The sequence below is a fragment of the Gadus morhua genome, chromosome 6, assembly GCF_902167405.1.
Source record: "Gadus morhua chromosome 6, gadMor3.0, whole genome shotgun sequence".
Taxonomy (NCBI): domain Eukaryota; kingdom Metazoa; phylum Chordata; class Actinopteri; order Gadiformes; family Gadidae; genus Gadus; species Gadus morhua.
In genome coordinates this window covers 17,150,301-17,164,972 of record NC_044053.1, presented here as the reverse complement: position 1 = coordinate 17,164,972, position 14,672 = coordinate 17,150,301, and the positions used below count along the sequence as shown (strand labels likewise).

Sequence of the window (14,672 nt, the reverse complement as noted above, 5' to 3'; positions counted from 1 at the left end):
TCAAAGGTAGCAGTAAGCATAACTACTGTGTAAATGTTTTTACATTGTATTATATATTTTCTCTCTCCTTAAACTACTTCTGTGCTGTTACACAGAATTCCCCTTCCGAGGGATTAACAAAAATGTTATCTATCTCTCTAAAGTCGTAGACAGGAATTATTTTTTTAGTTTTACAACGCCCACTCATCACGCTTGCAATTTTTAAGCGGGTAGTCATTCTCACATTCTTTTGCTGCTCTCTAGTGTTTACCTTCAACGTCTACATTGATCAGTTACACACCTAATATATATCAAATTCACTCGCTTACCCCATTTCACTATTGTAAGCAGGTAAGAAAAACCATGGACGTATTATAATGAAATGCCTGTGAGTATTATACTCTGAAGAATGCGTAGTTTTTTTCCTGGTTTTGCAGTAATAAGTTGTATATTTTATGTATAAATAATATATAAATAAAAATAAATAAATAAATAAAAATTGTACACCAAATATGATGATAGCGATGTTATAATAAAGGATGCCTGTTATTCGGGATTTGTGATCCGACTTCCTGTACATGTGACGCAAACGGAGGCAGTCGCTGAAAAGGAAATCCCGTGCTGTGATTGGTCAAACGGGGACATTCTCCTACACGCACTCAGAGTCTTCTTACCACAGCCGAACCGTCGCATCTGTCTTGTCTCCAGACGGGCCAACCAAGCCGTCGTACACAAAGCACTCCCATGAATAGTTGACATTTGCGACCTAATCGAAGTCCCAAGGAAGATTTACTTCAAGATATCATCATTTAAGCGAGGTAAGAAACCTCATTATAACCTACGCGGAGACACTTTAAGTTGACTATCTGCTTCTAGAAGTCCGTTAAATCTTTGCTAAACACAGCAGCCGCGTAGGCAATGACTGGGTCTCCTTATCGTCGTTGAAGGACAATGTCACCAACCTGTGATACAGCTTTTTTTATTTATTGATTTGCACAATGCGTACATGTTAACTGAAGGGCAACATAACCAATTACACGATATAGATCCCTTAGCTGTAAGCTAGCGGCTCTTTGCTGGGTAGTCGCTGTAGCGTCTCAGTTTACTGTTAGGGTAGGCATGTCGCTGTGTTATTACCGGTTATATTTCCATACACCGCTCCAGTCCTGCCTGCATACAACCCTCTACCTTGATAGAATTCACTACGGTCATGCATCACAGCATTGTTTACAGAGGTTCTCTAAACATAAAGCCATTATTTTATAAAAACGAAGTACTTTACTGAGATGTCAGGTGGCGAATGCAGCTGCAACTAAAGAAACAAAGGTATACCACATGTGTTTGTAGCTTTTAGTTTACCCATTAATTCGATTGGAAATTAAAAACCTTGCCTCTTGGTTTGTTTTTGATAGCTATTGAATAAGTTGACAGACCAGGCTATACTGTGTCACATATCATTGTCTCTATTTAACCATTCTGCTTATTGATCTGAAATACAGTGTACTGTATGTGTTTTGATTACCTTCCTTCTCTGCAAGACTTTTTAGTCCTATATCTATAGACAAACCTGTAGCTTTACCCTGACCTGTGTACTATGACCCTCTTCTCATCGGCTATAAAACATGAATCATGTGAAACTCAACAGTGATATGCTTTCTGTAAGCTCAACAGAGGATGTAGGCCTTAATGAAAAAGGAGTGGCCTTCTGTTTGCACATTTCCTTAGAAAAACCTTGAATTTTATGATCAGTGAGGTTCAAATATTTCCATTATTGTTCTGAATATGGAAGGTTATGTATAGATTTATGGCTGAATTCACGGTTGACATATATTTGTGTGCTTGGAATGTAACAACGGCCTTGGAGTTTGGCAGCCACCAATGTTTATTGCCTCTGGAACGTAGCAAACAATAACTTTCAGTTTGAGTGAGTCACACTTCCTTAAGTCTGACTTTAGAGTTGACTCATGACTTGGTTGAAGTCACCAGGGTGTACGCCTTAATATGCCTTATATGTCTGTTAGTGTTTTTGGCTTTCTAACTTACACTAATGATTAAAACACTAAGTAACATGTAGACCCCAGCATGCTGCCTGCTACTTATTGTGTTTGCAATTCCAATTGTCTCCTAGACAGCATTTAGCCATGCCTACAGGTGCAGATTCTGAGAAGCTACTAATAAGCCACAACAATTGGATACTTTCATGACAATTATTTTGGTGATGATTGCACTGATGCCCCATTAGTAATATGACCTACCAATTACAGTCTGGGTTTTTGTTAAACTTTTATTGCAGCAATAAAGTAAGAAAGTGCTATAGGTGATAATTGGAAGAGTGAAGGATTTTGAAGCACCTTTGATGAATGATGTAGTGCTTAAATAAGAATGTTGACTGCTTGTCTGTTGTTGTTTTAAGTAGTGTTTCATCACTACCCAAATCTGTATCAATAGACGCAGTGTGGTTAGGTTTCAATATGGCTGCCACTGCTACAAAAAGTTAATGTTATTTACACGGTATTATTATTATTATTATATTATAGATATCATATAGAAGATTCTGAAGTTAAGAAAGAAAAAGCTTGTTAGATAAAAGCCTCATGGTTATTGTACTAAGACTATTGAATGGAGACATTTTTACTATACCCTCGCTTAATAATATAATGGTAAAATGTGTCCCCCAGCAAACATCCCTTAGTTGGTGCTTTCAGATGTGTTGGGTTACTGCTCAGACACTCCCAGAAAGGCAGGGTTGGACACTTTATTTCCCTGACACTAGTAGCTTATAGCAACAGTTTCATTTCCTCTCGAATGTCACTTTCAGCCTTCTCAAGCTAGCCTAATACAAAACCAAATGTACACATCCTATCTGAACTTCTTGCCTCGCCGCCCTGGTTTATTGAAGGTTATTTGAATGAACAGCTTTAATGAGTGTGTGAATGAATCCTGCAAAAACACAGAACTGATGAATGGTCTGATTACACGGCAAACTTAGACTGCTGTGATTGGCCTACTTTTGCTTCTACCACAACCCACCACAGTATTTGCAGGAAACGGAAGCCCTCTGCTCAGAGGGTTCTTACTCCTAACATGCTGGCTACAATGAGGAAGGCCTTGCAAGGCTACCCCTGCTGTACACCGTATTAAGGACCATTAATGAATCGGCCAAGTTTATGTTGTGTCTATAAATATACGTTGTATATTAAATACGTACCACCATATATTATGTATGCAGTGCATTATAACCCCCCTGAAGTCAGAAACAGAAAGAGTTGTGTTGACATGGAACCAGAGCAAAATTAAGGAAGTTGCTGCAGTGCATTGGTGCAGAAAAAGGTTTTTAGAGAATGTTTGTTTGTGTAGTATTATGGGGACAGTTTGGATACCATAGAAAGTAACCGAATCGTTTACCATTGAGCACACGAACAATAACAACTGCTTGACAACCTCATTTTTCCTACCCTATTCCTGGAAACTAAATTGAAGGAAGCCACACACTCTTTCCATAGACAGACTCTTCTGTACTACACAGTCTACTGGCCTACAATGAAACCTAGAATCTCTCGGCTTGTTACCTTGGAAGCAAGAAAAACATCTGTTTCTCTGCCTCTCATCTTTCTGCTGGCCTTTACTAGGTCCTTACAGACTGGATTAGTACAATCTATTCTGGGCGTTGTTTTTTCAGGATTAGAAACTCTAAATTACTTGTCTATTTGACTCTAGCAGATTTTCAATTGCGTTCCTCACATGCAAGCCATCTGTGAATGCATTCTTTTATGTGACTCATTGTAGATGCTTTGGCCGTGTTTGCTTTGGCCTCTTTATTGTAGTGTGCATATTGTTACAATGAGTGGGTCTTTTCGTATTTCACCGTGTACTAGTCCTAGTAAAGTGTTAATAAGTGCTTCTTCATGTGTCAACTCAAAAGGCTTATGGCGACCAATCTTTTTATCCAAAACAACTGGAGGGATTTACCGATACTTCATACATAATTAATTTAGGAGTATATCAGGGTTAGGCATCTTGCTCAAGGAGGCCTTCAGGTTATTCTGCTTATCATTATTATAACCTCTCCTTCTGTGTTGCTTTTTTGTCACGCTCTCTCTCTCTCACTCTCTCTCAGAGTATCTCCACCACTTTGTCTGTAGGTGACTGTCCGCCATGTTGTCCAGGTTGAGGACATCGCTGCCCATCCGGCCGTGTGTCTCTGCGTGTCGATGGGCTCACACCAAGGACAAGGGCAAGCCCCTAATGCTCAACCCACGCACCAACAAGGTAAGCCGAGTTGGCCTGGGTTTCCGTCAGGCGTTGTATAGGTTCAGGTGCATTGTGTTTGCTGTATTTAACATTGGGGCACTTGTTTGTAAAAGGATTAGAATAGGTGGGACCAAAGCTGGTTGGGCTGGGCAACCTTGTGGTAGAACACACACTCACATACTTGCATACACCTACATACACTTACATCCACACTCTCAGAAACACACACACAAACACTCACATACACACAATAGTTATTATGAAACAAGTTAGTTAACCTGTTGTCCCTGCAGTATTATTGGGCTGAACCATTAGCACAAGCTCGTGCTTCCTGCTCTTTTATGTAGTGCAATCAACCTTGCTCCCCCCACTGTCCCACTTTGTCACATGACTTTACCGCCCCAATCTTAAGACACGAGCCACACAAGTGGTCACTTGAAGGTAGGGGAGTGGTCTGACAAGTCAACGTAAACAGGTTGCCTCCAGAAGTATACAGTTTTGAAGGAATGCAAAAGTCAAGTCAAGGGTGGGAGGGGCTGTCATAGAAACCCTAAAATGTATAATTAGAATGCCCTTCAAGGCTCCAATCGGGTCCTCTACATCAGAGCTGTCGGTTCTGTGCCCTTATCGTCACTCCCAGGGCATTCTGTCCCTCTAGAGGTGACAATATTACCCAACTGCTAATAATAGCAGCACAGCTGAAGGCTTCAGGTCTGGTTTTGTTGGGGAGGATTTGACTCCTTTCAACAGAGGCCTGATCTTAATTTCAAGGTTTCTGAAGTAAAGGCGGAGGTGCTGGGGGGGTAAGAACAAAAACAATAGGACTGTTGCAAATATTAATGCAAATTAATGCTGTCAAGTCAAGCATTTTTCCGCTTAGAGCCTTTATTATTTCTAAGTGGATCCCAATTACACTCCAGCCTGTATCCACTTAAGGTTTGGTTAATGTGAAAAAAAAATCTATTTTACAGAATAAACCTATTAATGCCCTTAAGATTAAAGTGTCATTAAAAGCTGAAGTTGTGCTTCATGTGGACACACTGTGGACGCTATATGCAGAATAGCCATCTGACTAATGAGTTGGCTTTGTTAAAAGGTTTTGTCCACACATACTCACACGCACGCAAGCACTCCTGGTTACATATTTTGAAAGCAACTCTACCTTGCATTTCTTTAATGAGAGAAAACAAATTGTAGCAATGAGCAGTTGGTTCTGCTTATAGTTTTCTTACAGAAACAAAGAAAACAGCAGCATGATTGATTTGATTTTTGCCATCAACTAATGACGATAATTGGCTCTTTAAAAAAGGATGAAGGATATTTAAGAAGAGAGCCAAGGCATGCTGCTTGGTCTAGTCGGCAGTGAAGTGCAGCGGCAACGCACGTCGTCACAAGAAATATATTTATATAAGTGCGTAGAATTGGGTTACTCTAATGCCCCGGCCTCTCAATGACAGTCTCCTATTGTGTAACATCTCCATCTCGTGATTGCCACGAGATTGACCAAATACAATATCCTGTCTAGTATATCAGAGTCTTGTGTACAACAAACCTGCCACAGTGTTGAGGGAACTGGATTTTGACCAGAACATATAATAGGCCCATAACATAAGATTTGTTCAGTAGAATACAAATACTATAAACTGACATATTTTATAGTTGCTATATGTTAGCAATCATTATGTTCTTTGGAAAAAGGGCAACGTCCTTAATCCTGTAGGTTTTTTAAATGTTCTTTGATTGCTTTTTCACATTTAAGTTTCTTCTTACTACACAAACGGAATGACGTTGTTGGAGTTTTTGCTGCAATGAAGTGAAATGAGGCATCAGCATGACTCAGCAAAGGCTGAGTCTGTACCCCTCTCTCCCTTTACATTAACCCATAAAGAATACAATGAGACACGCGCACACACAGACACACGCACACACACAGACACATACACGCACGCACATTCACACGCACACAGAGACTCAAACATACACACGCACAGAGACTCACACATACACGTGGGTTAAAGCGAGACCGTTATAACATCCACGTGTTGACTGGTCTAGCTCATATTTCACCCATGCCTGTACCATTTTACACATACACACGCAAGCACACACACACACAAGCTCACGACATGCATGAACTTTAAATATGGCTTGCATCGTCTTCGCCATCTTCCCTGCTCTCTCTTTGCCATGTTTTATACTCATCGTTGTATTATAGCACACATTTCCATTTCTCTTAGCCCTTTGTAGGATACAACGATTCCCTTCTTACTGTTAACACCCCTGCCAAGCCCTGCTTCGGGGTTAAACTGCTTCTCCCAGGCTACGCTTCTACTTCAGATTTTCTCTTAATGTTTAGAGTGTGTCTATATTGGCCTTGTGACCCGGTTCCCAAAGGTTATGTGTCTATATTGGCCTGCTGACCGGGTTCCGGTCAACTGTGAAGACTACCTTAGGCATGTCCTTGTTAATGTATAGAGGAAACATGAAAATGTATTATAATATATTTTGGTCTCTTGTGCTGAATAAAACCCATGATTTATTTGAAAACATTTTAAAAATGTATAGATATTTTGTATAATAAGGCTATTTTGCCCTATTTTACATACATTTGTGTTAGTTAATGGAATGCAGGAGTTACTATCTTATCCACACTACATGAAGTTAATAGATAAATTATAAATGATTGTTCATATTATTAATGTGCGTTTCAATTCAAGTAAAGTAAGCATTATTTTAAAACATCCAGCATTGCTTAAAGACCTTATGACTCAAGGACCACTTGAGTCGCGAGCAAGCAAGTGAGCTAATGTTCACAATGCTAACTGACAAACGATGAATGTTGTGTGCAGTTCAAAAATCAAATTTAAATGAGGTTATTTTCTGTAATCGATCGTAGTGCAGACAGGACGCTTCTCTTTTCCTAACCGTTCTCCGTCTCTGTGTGTCTCCTCCAGGGCATGGCTTTCTCCCTCCAGGAACGCCAGATTTTGGGCATTCAGGGTCTCCTCCCTCCCAAAGTGGAGACCCAGGACATTCAGGCCTTGCGCTTCCAGAATAACCTAAAGAAAATGTCGGATCCTCTGCAGAAGTAAGACGTAGCTTTCAAACCTTGCTAGTGTGTGTTGTTTTATTCCAAAAAAAAACAAGGCCCGAAAGCACCAGGTCTAGGGGACTTCAAAAAAATAAACCAGGTTCCCAGTTGATCAGTGTATCGTTAAATGCCCAGTCCGGTTTTTAAACCAAACTTTGACCCTAAACCTTCATAATAACCCACTGGTTAAAGGAATCTGGTTGCTTTCTCACAATGTGACTGAACAGGACCAACAGGTGCACGCACACTCAAACAGCCATATTTTTGTGCTTTTGTTGTCCTTGTAGCAGATACATTTTTACATTTTGTCACCGTTTGAAACGGGGGTAGTCTATTTGAACACAAAAAATGACTCTGAGGGTGCTTTCCTTAGTATTTCTATTCATTTTCATTCAAAACGTTCCTCTTTCAGTTCTTTCCTCCGACTTGTGCCTTTCCCCTCCTACCCCGTTCTGCCGTCTTGATACCCACCTTCACTCATTGATCCCTGTCTTGGCTGTCGTCCGCAGGTACATCTATCTGATGGGCATCCAGGAGAGGAACGAGAGGTTGTTCTACCGAGTGCTGATGGAGGACATAGAGGAGCTCATGCCCATAGTGTACACGCCCACAGTGGGCCTGGCCTGCACGCAGTACGGACACATCTTCAGGAGACCCAAGTAAGACCCTAGGGGAGTCCCTTCAGGACCGGCAACACTCACGCATGTTTCCATGGAGACGGGTAACCCGGTTACCGGGAATCCGTTTAGGGCCAGGTGAAATCGGTTGTAGCGCTGGCTACACTAGAGTCATTTGATAAGGGGTAAGCTCATTTCCACGTCATAATTTGATATCAATGCAACAGTGCATTTTGGCTGTTTATCCACTTTTCTTCAAATCATACTGGATTGTAACCGGGGGCTTACAAAGCACCACAAAGAGATGATGTCATGATTTCTTTATGCTGGATTTAATCAAAAATCAAAGCCGCTCAGATGAAAACCAAATAAAGGCATGACGGCTAACAACACTGCTGTCTATTCCAACAGAGGCTTGTTCATCTCCATTCTGGATCGCGGACACGTCCGCTCCATTCTGGACAACTGGCCTGAGACCAACGTTGCCGTGAGTACATTAGAAGATGAACACATTATTGACTCATTTTGATTGTTTTCTGTCATTGTAGAGTAATTGTTGTCTTTTCATCCCCTCCCTCCTCTTTGTTTGTGTGTGTGTGTGTGTGTGTGTGTGTGTGTGTGTGTGTGTGTGTGTGTGTGTGTGTGTGTGTGTGTGTGTGTGTGTGTGTGTGTGTGTGTGTGTGTGTGTGTGGTGTGTGTGTGTGTAGGCAGTAGTAGTGACGGACGGAGAGCGTATCCTGGGCCTGGGAGACCTTGGTGTGTTTGGTATGGGGATCCCGGTGGGCAAGCTGTGCCTGTACACGGCCTGCGCTGGCATCAGGCCTGAGAGATGTCTGCCCGTGGTGATCGACGTGGGCACAGACAACGAGGTGGGGATACCACACCCGTTACGGACTGTACAGGGAGATTGATACCCACAGTGGGGAGGAAATGATATAATCCGCTATTGCTATTTTTAAAACGAGCTGTACGCTACACTCAAAACATATGTTTATGGGGTTTCTCTATTAAAGTTGCTGTAGGTGAGATTTAACAGGTGTAAATGCGTTACACAACGTTGCGGCACATGTATTTCATAAAGCCGTTACATCTTCCAATGGCTAGTGGGGAGCCCACATAGCACAGTCTTAATGAAAAATCCTTACCGGATTTCCTCCAACCCTTTCTATTTCAGTCCCTGCTGCGGGACCCGTTCTACATGGGCCTGTACCAGAAGAGGGACCGCACGCAGGCCTACGAGGACTTGCTGGATGAGTTCATGGAGGCCGTGGTGGACAAATACGGCCAGGACACACTGATCCAGTTTGAGGACTTTGGGAACCACAACGCCTTCCGCCTAATGAGGAAGTACAAGGAGAAGTACTGCACATTCAACGATGACATCCAGGGTGAGCATCCCTACTGTTGGGGGGGGGGGGGGACACCTAGTGGCCAACGTGAAGGCCCGCAAGACAAATCCACAAAAGCTAATGTTGGGGATGCAATGTTGATACAGTGTCAACTTACCCCAAGCCTACATATTTGTTCAGGATGATATCTCTAATCACTCTTAAAACCATCTAAGATTCCTCTTGGGAAGGAGAAAGTCAATGTCCTTTGTCTTTTTCCCTGCATTAGCAGAGACTGTTTAATCCTAATGTGTACGATTGGCTGAACGTTTGGCTCTATCCTGACAGGCACCGCAGCGGTGGCCCTGGCTGGTCTATTGGCAGCTCAAAGAGCCATCGGCAAACCAATCACGGAGCACCGGGTGCTGTTTCTGGGAGCTGGAGAGGTAGGCTATATGTTCACACTGTGATTCGATACCACATTCGGGATAGTCATCATTAATATAATCTCTTAACTAAATGTACAAATGAGCCAGGTGCTGCTATCCTGAAAGTATTATGTGCATTCATTGTGTAAGTGTCACACAGTGATCTGTGTGTCAGAGGGACAGGGTTCCCTGTCACAAGACATGTCACAAGGAGGGTTGGATACTCTAGACTAGAGACGCACACACATGCACACGCACACACACAGGCTTTGTAAAGATAACAATATGGGCAGTGTGCACCTATCACAATCGCAGCCTAAACTGCAGATTGCAATGACTAGGCTTATGATAACCCGAGGCCAATCAAAAGGGCAGGTTAACCTAGTAGGATGAATGTGTTTTTCACACTGTGTGTGATCCAGTGTTGGCTAGGATTGCAGTGTACCACAGTTGCACGCACAATTATTGGTTTAGACATGGTGACAGCAGATAAACATCTTCACAAGGTGTGGACATTTCCAATCGATCCCTAATAGAGAAATACAGAATGAAATCCAGATTGTTGGGCCTTTTCAAATATCTTTACGTGCTAGATATTCAACTTTTGGCTGTTGTTTGATTGTTGTCTTCCGACGTTTGTCTCCACAGGCTGCCCTGGGCATCGCTAACCTGATTGTCATGGCGATGATGGAGAAAGGGCTGACTCAGGCCGAAGCCAGGGACAAAATCTGGATGTTCGACAAGCATGGATTATTAGTAAAGGTGTGTGTTTGGGTGATTGAGTCCCTTATCTTCACTGTCCCTTATCGACATCTGAACACGTATATGTGTGTGCTGAATTAAACATAATTGAATTGATTTGAGGTAGCTAAAAGGAAATACGATTGTGTATCTGCTTTTCTTCTGTCTATGTTTCAACTTATATCAGCTTACATCATGTCATACATAGTGGATAAGACAAATTATGCTAAACTAATGGGTCTCTCTGAGTTATTATTGAAACTCTACTGTGTTTCTGTGTCCAGGGCAGACCTCAGGAGACCGATGGCAACCAGGAGGCGTTTGTCCATGACAGCCCAGGGACGGTAAACAACTTTTTGGATGCTGTCAACACCCTCCAACCCACAGCCATCATAGGTACCACACTCCCTACCTCTCTGTGACTATCTAAGCTACAACACTCCCATCCTCTGTGGCCATCATAGGTACCACGATCCTTAACCTTTCTGGCCATCATAGGTACCACACTCCCTACCTCTCTGGCTATCATAGGTACCACACTCCCTACCTCTCTGGCTATCATAGCTACCACACTCCCTCCTTCTCTGACTATCATAGGTACCACACTCCCTACCTCTCTGGCTATCATAGCTACCACACTCCCTCCTTCTCTGACTATCATAGCTACCACACTCCCTCCTTCTCTGACTATCATAGGTACCACACTCCCTACCTCTGTGGCCATCATAGCTACCACACTCCCTCCTTCTCTGACTATCATAGCTACCACACTCCCATCCTCTCCGGCCATAATAGCTACCACACTCCCATCCTCTCTGGCCATAATAGCTACCACACTCCCATCCTCTCTGGCTAACATAGCTACCACAATCCCATCCTCTCTGTGGCCATCGTAGGTACCACACTCCTTACCTCTGGGGCCATCATAGGTACCACAATCCCATCCTCTCTGTGGCCATCATAAGTACCACACTCCCATCCTCTCTGCAGCTCATCGGTACCAGACTCCCATCCTCTGTGTCCGTGCACCGTACCAGAACACTGAATGGATGGTACCTGTCATAGTGGAAGGGATCCTTTTAAATTCTATAGTCCTGTCAAGGACTGTATCGAGATAATCACAATGTCTTTCATCTTTTCTTTGGGATCATCTTATTCATGAATTAAAATGACAACAAAGCGATGCTTTCCCAAATGCAAACCTGAGGCAGCAACATATATTGTAGTAAATACTATTTAAAGGATTTTTCCTTTTTAGCCATAAGCAATTGACTGACATTAACTTTAAATTCAGCCTCTAGTGCCGGCATAAAACTGAACTCATGCAGTTCTTGTAAAAGCAGAAGTTTGCGATGTAAACAGAAAACTTCCTGTATTCCTCCTCCTCCTCCTCCTCCTCCTCTTCCTCCTCCCCCAGGTGTGTCGGGAGCGGGGCGGCTGTTCACGCATGATGTCATCAAAGCCATGGGTACCCTGAACGAGCGACCAATCATCTTCGCCCTGAGTAACCCCACCACCAAAGCAGAGTGCACTGCGGAGGACGCCTACACGCTCACCAACGTATGACTCACCTCCTCCTTTTCTCCTTGTGGAGCAGACTTTACTTTAAAGTTAGCTGAGTTTTTCATAAAATGGGTGTGCACTCAAAAGTCCTGCTTACTCCTGGATGTGTTTCGGTGCTTTTTCTGACCAACTAGCCATGACTATTATTATTCTTGTGTATTTTGATGAAATCCTTGTTTGCGTCCCTCTGTAGGGAAGATGTCTGTTTGCTAGTGGGAGTCCCTTTGACGCGGTGACCCTGAACGATCGGGTGTACATCCCAGGACAGGGAAACAACGCCTACATCTTCCCAGGTGGGGCGTGGGAAAGTTATTTTACATTGTTTGCAATGTAAAAGTGCACGGTTTATGAAGAACACTTTTTCGTACAACAAGCATGTTGTACAAATCAAATCACTTAAATTATGTTGTTTGATTAACGGAGTCCCTCTGTCTTTGTAAATACAATATCTCTGTTTGCTGGAGCCCCTTAGAAAACGTATTGATTGGGTGCATGTAAATACAGACAAACAATGTGTCACCGACTAAAAATGTTTTCATACAAACCGGTGATGGCTAGCTGATCTTTTGGCTCAATCCATGTGTTTCAGGAGTTGCCCTGGCGGTGATTCTGAGTGGCGTAAGGCATATCAGTGATACAGTGTTCCTGGAAGCTGCCAAGGTAGGACGGTTTTCGCTGAACTGTTGAGCCGCCATTGATCAATTGCTTTTAATTTATTTATACTAAAATTAACACGAAACACCAAGAGTACTTTACCTTTAATAATAATAATTTAAGAGTATTTTATGTCATTTTTGTGTGTCTTAAGCACTTTATTTAAATGTTTTTAAATGTACAATGCCATATCAATTATTATTTGAGGTGGGTAACAGCTGTGGTTTCAGTATTATCTAAGTCTGTTTCTATGGGACAACTTGGCTTCACACCAGTAGTGGCATCTTGAAGGGTTTTAACAGAAGGTTGAGAGGTTCAACACTGTGTTTGACCTTCCTCTTAGACCCTGGCAGAGCAGGTGTCCGATAACGAGCTGCAGGAGGGGAGACTCTACCCTCCTCTCTCCGAAATCAGAGAGGTGTCTCTCCAGATGGCTGTTAAGGTAAGCGCTCTTGGGACCCCAATCTCTTGGATTCCATCATTACTACCAGTAAAAAGGGACAATAGTTGATAGAGTTTAGTGTTAGACTAGTACATAGTGTTAAGGGTGTGTGTGTGTGAGACACGTATCCTTTTTCCTCTCCGTTGCAGCTAATGTTAGCTCATGTTATCACTATTTAGTCGCTCAGCAGATTCACATAAGAGACTCACAGTGAATGTGGATGCATGTCATTCAGGAGCATGTGGTTGGGTTAAGGGCATCTGGCTCAAGGACGCCTACCCTTAGGTTGTGGAGACCAGGAAATCTAACAACAGTACTTTTTGGGCTGGGAGTAGAACCCCGTAACCCCTGTTCTCTCCTGTATGATGGTGACGGCTCCTCTCTGGCCTACAGGTGGTGGAGTATGTGTACGCTAACGGCATGGCGTTCCGCTACCCCGAACCCGCGGACAAGGACACCTTCGTACGAGCCACCGTCTGGGACACAAACTATGAATCCTACCTACCCGACATCTACGAGTGGGAGGGTGTCGACTTCAACCCCAAGAAGGACTGAACAGAAGAGGCCAACACACGACCCTGAGGGCGGCCCATCACGCCCTCACACGTCCTCACACTTCCTCACACACTCGCCCTGCTCTGCTCTCCTTTCACCTCAGATCCTGGATCACAGTGGGAATCAAAAGGCAGTTGACGTTATTTGACATGTCCTTCTCAATTGCCATCTTTAAATATAAGATATTTTGTTATTATAGATTTGTTTTAGATTGGCAAGCTCATTAGGTTTTGGAAAACGTTATATATTTTTTGAAAAAGATTAAGCTCAGTGGAACCAATGCTTTGATCTGACCACAGTTAGTTTTTGATGGTCCAGATGAGAAACTCCGCTGGGGGCCAGGAGTGGCAGAGAAAGAGTGTGAATGGATTTGATTGAGGATGTTCGGGACCCAGAGATGAAAATTACCTTTTTGTTTGTGGGCGGGACCCTATTTTCAGGGACAGATAATGAACAAATAGACACTCCGTTGAGATAACTCCAAATGAAAAGCCAACATGCTGCAAAAGGGATTTCAGTTCAGTGCATTGTTTTATTGTTGTTTCTCCGAATGTTGTTCTACAGTGTTTGTTTTTTTGTCTCGAATGTCAACCCTTGTTTTAGCATTGTGCTATGTTAGTTATGTAATCTCCCCTTTATTCATAATGTTCCACTATATGTGTAACAAACACTCCTTGTGTAGGTTCTGATTAAGAGTGCAGCTAAATGGATAACGCATATAGTATAATAAAAATGTATTTTGAACGTTTTGGATGACATTTACGTTCTGAATATGGAAACCATTTTGAGGGACGGATAATGGACTCTTGAAATTAATTGATGAAATCTTCTTGAACCTCAACTTGTTTTGGTAGTCTTGTGTGTTTATTATGTAATCCCTCCTTGTTCATAATGTTCAACTATATGTGCTACAAACACATATAGTGTGTGAATGCAGCTAAATGGAAATATATATAGATGTATATACACAAACATACATACACTATCCAAGTGGAAAATCCACAAAGTAAAATAAAAATGTAA

The 14,672-nt window shown here is 42.5% G+C and overlaps 1 protein-coding gene across 1 annotated transcript; it reads left to right on the top strand.

Moving 5' to 3' along the window:
* Positions 1–603: 603 nt before the first annotated feature.
* me2 (malic enzyme 2, NAD(+)-dependent, mitochondrial) lies at positions 604–14,448 on the top strand. Its single transcript, XM_030359744.1, has 15 exons — positions 604–797; positions 4,097–4,248; positions 7,185–7,318; positions 7,831–7,980; positions 8,350–8,425; positions 8,646–8,807; positions 9,113–9,326; positions 9,615–9,712; positions 10,343–10,456; positions 10,720–10,831; positions 11,853–11,995; positions 12,192–12,291; positions 12,588–12,658; positions 12,996–13,094; positions 13,488–14,448. Exons 2-15 carry the CDS (start codon positions 4,135–4,137, stop codon positions 13,647–13,649), a joined length of 1,749 nt encoding a protein of 582 aa, XP_030215604.1. The 5' UTR covers positions 604–797; positions 4,097–4,134; the 3' UTR covers positions 13,650–14,448.
* The last annotated feature ends 224 nt before the right edge of the window (positions 14,449–14,672 follow it).

Coding starts and splice junctions, on each gene's coding strand:
- me2 (XM_030359744.1), top strand. CDS start 4,135: ATGTTGTCCAGGTTGAGGACATCGCTGCCCATCCGGCCGTGTGTCTCT. Junction 8,808..9,112: donor ACGTGGGCACAGACAACGAG/GTGGGGATACCA, acceptor TTTCTATTTCAG/TCCCTGCTGCGGGACCCGTT. Junction 10,832..11,852: donor CCAACCCACAGCCATCATAG/GTACCACACTCC, acceptor CTCCTCCCCCAG/GTGTGTCGGGAGCGGGGCGG.